Source organism: Equus caballus, chromosome 7, assembly GCF_041296265.1.
Source record: "Equus caballus isolate H_3958 breed thoroughbred chromosome 7, TB-T2T, whole genome shotgun sequence".
NCBI classification, from domain to species: Eukaryota; Metazoa; Chordata; class Mammalia; order Perissodactyla; family Equidae; genus Equus; species Equus caballus.
In genome coordinates this window covers 33,609,128-33,615,064 of record NC_091690.1, presented here as the reverse complement: position 1 = coordinate 33,615,064, position 5,937 = coordinate 33,609,128, and the positions used below count along the sequence as shown (strand labels likewise).

Below are 5,937 nucleotides of genomic sequence, written 5' to 3'. Positions count from 1 at the left end.
TGTCAGATCCAATAGGCAAGAACTCTGCTTTGTGGATTTCGGTAGCTCTCCTCAGGAGGAAATTTAGTCGAGTGAATGTGACTCAGGGACCTGAAGTGTGACAGACCTAGGCATGTGGGCTGTGAAACATGTTGTCTGTGTGAGTGACTTACCTTTAAATGGATATCATTATTGTGAAGGATAATTAAGGATATATTTGTGCAGTGCTTTGGATCTTGGCAGCCAGAAGTCAGTATAAGGGATCTGTGCCAGGTACATTTTTGGGGATTGAAGAACTGGTAATGATAATAATTTTTTTCACAATGATTTTTCTCTGAATAATACTGGATAAATGTTTGTTGAAAGAATTGTCTCTAAAAGCCAAGCAAAGCAATATTAAAGGTATAAATAAACATGTCATCTTAGTTTAGGAAAGTAATCTCTGAGGAAGTGGTCATGGGGGAGTCTCTGTTGTAAAAATCAGGCCACTGGAATCTGTAATTGTAATAAAACACTTTAATCTCCTGTATCTACTGGTCAGGAAGAGGCACTGTCTCCTTTCTTGTAGCTGGACGGGTTTTTGGGCAAATCAATAATTGGAAATCATGTTCTTCTGTGCAGAGGAGTTACAAGGTAAGTTAGAGGTTCTGATCCTTTGGACTGGACTGGGAGGAGAGAGTTCTGAGCTCAAAGCTGTGTTTTCTATTCACGAAAGACTCTTTGCTTCCCAGGACAGTTTTGGGCAAGAGACAGTAGAGTATAGCATTATGGCTCTAAACTAAAGGAAGGTGAGTGCCTGCTTGACCCTGGTCACTCATGTAACATAGTTGTTACAAGTGCAAACCATGAGAGTGAGACTGCCCAAGTTCACCTTCTGGCTGCAACTCAGTAGTTTTGGGACTTTGGGCTAGTTTCCTAATTAAGTTGTCGCATTTGCAAAATGGGATAACAATAACATTATCACATATCTCTTAGTACATAGCCTCTCATAGTAACCACTTAAATATGTTTTAGCTTAAAAAATTATCATTAAACTAAAGTCATTTGAGCTAAGAGGTCTTGTAGAAATGTGACCTAACCTTCTTGTTCTGACAGCAGTGACCCAGAGGTGGGAACTCAGAGCAGAGTCTCAGAGACTTTGGCCATCAGGAATCTCTCCAGGGAAGAGGATCATGTTTCGCTGAAGCAGAGGTAGGAGAGAGAAGGACATAGAAAATGTACTGCCTTAAAAATCTAAAGACATCTATCCATTTTTGGTATCCCTTTCTCTAAGCACAAGTTCTTGCTTTGGAGGCTCAGTTTAGTCTCATATTGTTCTCTGGAAGTGAAAGTCACTTGGGCTGTGAAGATAGATCCCTAGCAAAAAGTAACAACCTTCTTACCATACTAAAGTTCAAATCTCTCTGTGTGGATTTCATTCTAAAAATGGGGGGTGGAAACTTGGAGGGTGGTCATGGTGTTTCTTTCTGTCTAAGTGGTTCTCTTTTTTTATCCCTACAGACTGCCCCCCCCGCCCCCCCCCATCTCCACAGGAGTATGGCAGCCAAGAACTCTTCAGTGACAGAGTTTATTCTACTAGGCTTAACAGACAAGCCAGGACTTCAGATACCTCTCTTCTTCCTGTTTCTAGGTTTCTATATGGTCATGGTGGTGGGGAACTTGGGCCTCATAATGCTGATTGGGTTGAACTCTAGCCTGCACACTCCCATGTACTTTTTCCTCTTCAACCTCTCCTTAATAGATTTCTGTTACTCCACCACCATCATCCCACAAATGCTGAAGAGTTTTGCCTCAAAGCAGAACATTATCTTGCATGCAGAGTGTATGACTCAACTCTTTTTCTTATGCTTCTTTGCCGTCTCTGAGTCCTTCATCCTGTCAGCAATGGCCTATGACCGCTATGTTGCCATCTGTAAACCATTGGTGTACACGGTCACCATGTCTCCTGAGGTCTGTTTACGCCTCGTGTTGGGTGTGTATGTGATGGGGTTTTCAGGGGCATTGGCCCATACTGAAAATGTAGCAAGTCTGACCTTCTGTGCCAACAACCTTGTCAATCACTTCATGTGTGATGTCTTTCCTCTCCTTGAGGTCTCCTGCAACAGCACTTACATCAACGAGCTGGTGGTCTTCATATTTGTGACCATTGTCATTGGAATGTCCATCGTCACTATCTTCATCTCTTATGGTCTAATCCTCTCCAGCATTCTCCACATTCACTCCACTGAGGGTAGGTCTAAAGCCTTCAGTACATGCAGCTCCCACATAATCGTGGTCTGTCTTTTCTTTGGTTCTGGGGCTTTCATGTATCTCAAACCACCTTCCATTTTGCCCCTTGACCAAGGGAAAGTGTCCTCCCTGTTCTATACCATTGTGGTGCCCATGTTAAACCCATTGATCTACAGTTTGAGGAACAAGGATGTCAAAGCTGCACTGAGGAAATCCTTGGGAAGAAAAATATTTTCTCGAGAAATAAGTAGTATTTGAGAAAGAAGATACAATGATACAATGCTTTGTTTATTCGTGTGTGTGTTTTCAATGAGGGATCCAAGTTCTAGGTTTTTTTCTCTCTTGTATAGAAAGAGAATCTTAATTCTTTATGTTGGATGAGTTTTTAGTGCAGTTTTATATTCCCCATCCATTGACCCACCTTGACTATTACGAGATTATTTTATGCATTTTTTTTTCTACAATCATAGGTGATTTAATGTTGAGTGGGCCTTATAAATCATTTTATCTGAATTTCTCATTTAATAGACATTGGAGACTTACAAATATATGTGTTATCCAGAGCTATGCAGCTACCTAGTGCCACAACTGGGACTGGAATCCAGGCCCTTGAATTCCATTCTACTTTGCTTTCCTTTATGCCATGTTTCCTACTTCATTGCTGCCCTTGTAGATTTCATTTTGAAAGTATAATATCTAGCGTTTAAAGTCTTATTCTATTTATAGCAATTTAATGTAACTTCTCCATTAATAATTTTTGAAAATTACATTTTTTGTCAAGAGGATGGGAGATGAAAACTTTTCTTAAGTTGGTCTTGGCCAAAAGACAAGAGTGCTGTGTTAAGACTGCAGGGTCTTTGTGGTGTGTATGTAGGTCCCAATAGCAGGTAAAGCATGGTAATTCCTGAGGTTGTGTGTGGAACCCTAGGGACCCAGCCTAGTTAATTAGGACTTCTGGTGGTTTAAGGATTATAAATATGCTGAGTGGAATGTTTCATACATTATTTCAAGACTAAGAAAGTCATAATTTAGAGCTTTATTCAGAGGAATAGTTTTGGGGTTTTAGCTATAATGGAGAAATCTGTGTCTCAGGATAATCACCTAAGGGTCTGCAGGTTCTAAAGGAGGAGTAAAGAATTTACAGGCTCTAGTTAGTTGTCAAGGCAGTACCAAACAGTTGAATATTAGAGGAAGCAATTTCCATCAAATGTTAAGGAACTGCAAATTCCACAGACTCACGTGTATATGTGAGTAAGGGATAATTCACCTCAGGACTGGTCTACAAATACACAACATTGGGTAAAGAGAGGTATAGATTACATCAGAACACTTTGATCTCAATGAATTATTAGTAGTAAATGAAGGTTCTTTTGAAAAGGACTAATACGTTAAGTGCTGGGGAGACACTAATATATGAGCCTTTCTTTTGGAAGGTTCTCTTCTTTGGGAAAGAGGGAAGTTTGGATGAGTGTTTAGTTTTGCCCTTTAGTATGACACAGATCAAATAGGGTAAAGTTTAAAACTGAGAACATCAGGGGAAGATTTTGCTTTAGTCAGTATGGAATAGTGAAAGAGAACTGAGTTCAGGAGACGGTGGGGTGTGTGTCAGGTGGGTGAGGTGAATAGGCCACATTTAGTAGGTAGAAGAGGAAACAGCAATTTTTTCTCATTTAAATTTTTTTATTGACGTTATGATAGTTTACAACATTGTGAAATTTCAGTTGTACGTTATTATTTGACAGTCACCATATAGGTGCACCCCTTCACCCTTTGTGTCTACCCTCCACCCCTCTTCCCCCTGGTAACCACTAAATAGTTCTCTTTGTCCATGTGTTTGTTTATCTTCCACATATGAGTGGAATAATACAGTGTTTGTCTTTCTCTATCTGGCTTATTTCGCTTAACATAATATCCTCTAGGTCCATCCACGTTGTTGTGAATGGGGCGATTTTGTCATTTTTTATGGCTGAGTAGTATTCCATTGTATATGTATACCACATCTTCTTCACACATTCATCAATTGATGGGCACTTTGGTTGCTTCCACATCTTGGCTATTGTGAATAATGCTGCAACGAACATAGGGGTGCATAAGTCTCTTTGAATTGCTGATTTCAAGTTCTTTGGATAGATACCCAGAAGTGGGATAGCTGGGTCATATGCTATTTCTATTTTTAGTTTTTTGAGAAATCTCCATACTGTTTTCCACAGTGGCTGAACCAGTTTTCATTCCCACCAGCAGTATATGAGGGTTCCCTTTTCTCCACAACCTCTCCAATATTTGTTATTTTTTGTCTTGGTTATTATAGCCATTCTAACAGGTGTAAGGTGATAGCTAAGTGTAGTTTTGATTTGCATTTTCCTGATGATCAGTGATGTTGAGCATGTTTTCATGTGCCTATTTGCCATCTGTATATCTTCTTTGGAGAAATGTCTGTTCATATCCTCTGCCCATGTTTTGATCAGATTCTTTGATTTTTTATTGTTCAGTTGTGTGAGTTCTTTATATATTATGGAGATTAACCCTTTGTTGGATAGATGGTTTACAAATATTCTTCCTCACTTGGTGGGTTGTCTTTTTGTTTCAATCCTGGTTTCCCTTGCCTTGTGGAAACTCTTTAGTCAGACGAAGTCCTACTTGTGTATTTTCTCTTTTGAGGAAACATCAATTTTGAGTCATATAGTGGAGTTGGCTTTGTATCCTGGCTCAGTTGTTTAGTAGTTGTGTGACCAAGCAAGTGACTTAATATCTCTAAATATTAATTTCTCTATTTTTAAAAGAGAGACAATGATCTTGACTTTGTGGGGTTTTGAGAGAATTGAATCCCAGGCACTTAATGAATCTTAGTTCCCTCCCTGCTGGAACTCCTTCATCCAGTTTCAGCACCTCCTCTAGCTTCTGCATGAGCTGAGGAAATCACTTCATCTTCCTGGAACTCTGCTTAGTCACGAGACAATGGATTCTTCTCTAACTTTCTTTTAAAAACTATATTAAATATTAATAGAATGTATTAAAATATATTTTGACTAAGTAGTACTTGCACATGGTAAAATACTAAACCATACAAGTATAGACTATACAGTAAAAATATGTTTTCCTCTCATCTAGTTAATTCCATTCCTGAATTCTTTTCCTTAGAACCAACAGTTGTTGCTAATTCCTTATAAATCCTTCCATACTCAAACATATATGTCTCTCTCACTTTCTGTGTGTGTGTACAGATATGTATATATAATGTCCCTTCTTGTTTTTTTTCCTTTTTTTGTGAAGAAAATTTGCCCTGATTTAACATCAGTTGCCAATCCTTCTCTTTTTTTGCTTGAGGAAGATTGGCCCTGAGCTAACATCTGTGCTACTCTTCCTCTACTTTATATGTGGTATGCCTCCACAGCATGGCTGATGAGTGGAGGAGGAGGTCTGCATACAGGATCCAACCCTTGAACCCTAGGCCACTGAAGCGGAGCAAGTGGAAATTTAATCACTTGGCCACGGGGCCACAGGGTCCCCCTTCTTGTTTTAAAGTAGTATAAAAGCGTATTTAAGAATGATGTTTTTCAATGGAAACAGCTTGTAAGTGGATAGGACAGAGAATATTTCAGAGAAGAAAGAAGAGGAGTCAATCACAGGAGAGGCATGGGAAAGTATGAGTGAGAAGGGGAAGGGGAGCAGAGGCATTCTTGGTTCTTGATGGGTCACTATTGGTTCAAAGTCTGTAGCCACAGAGTACCA

The 5,937-nt window shown here is 39.4% G+C and overlaps 1 protein-coding gene across 1 annotated transcript; it reads left to right on the top strand.

Moving 5' to 3' along the window:
- Window positions 1-1,515: 1,515 nt before the first annotated feature.
- Window positions 1,516-2,466, top strand: OR8B12F (olfactory receptor family 8 subfamily B member 12F). The gene has a single exon (XM_001502101.3). The coding sequence runs from the start codon at window positions 1,516-1,518 to the stop codon at window positions 2,464-2,466; it is 951 nt and encodes a 316-aa protein (XP_001502151.3).
- Window positions 2,467-5,937: the final 3,471 nt, after the last annotated feature.

Coding starts and splice junctions, on each gene's coding strand:
- OR8B12F (XM_001502101.3), top strand. CDS start 1,516: ATGGCAGCCAAGAACTCTTCAGTGACAGAGTTTATTCTACTAGGCTTA.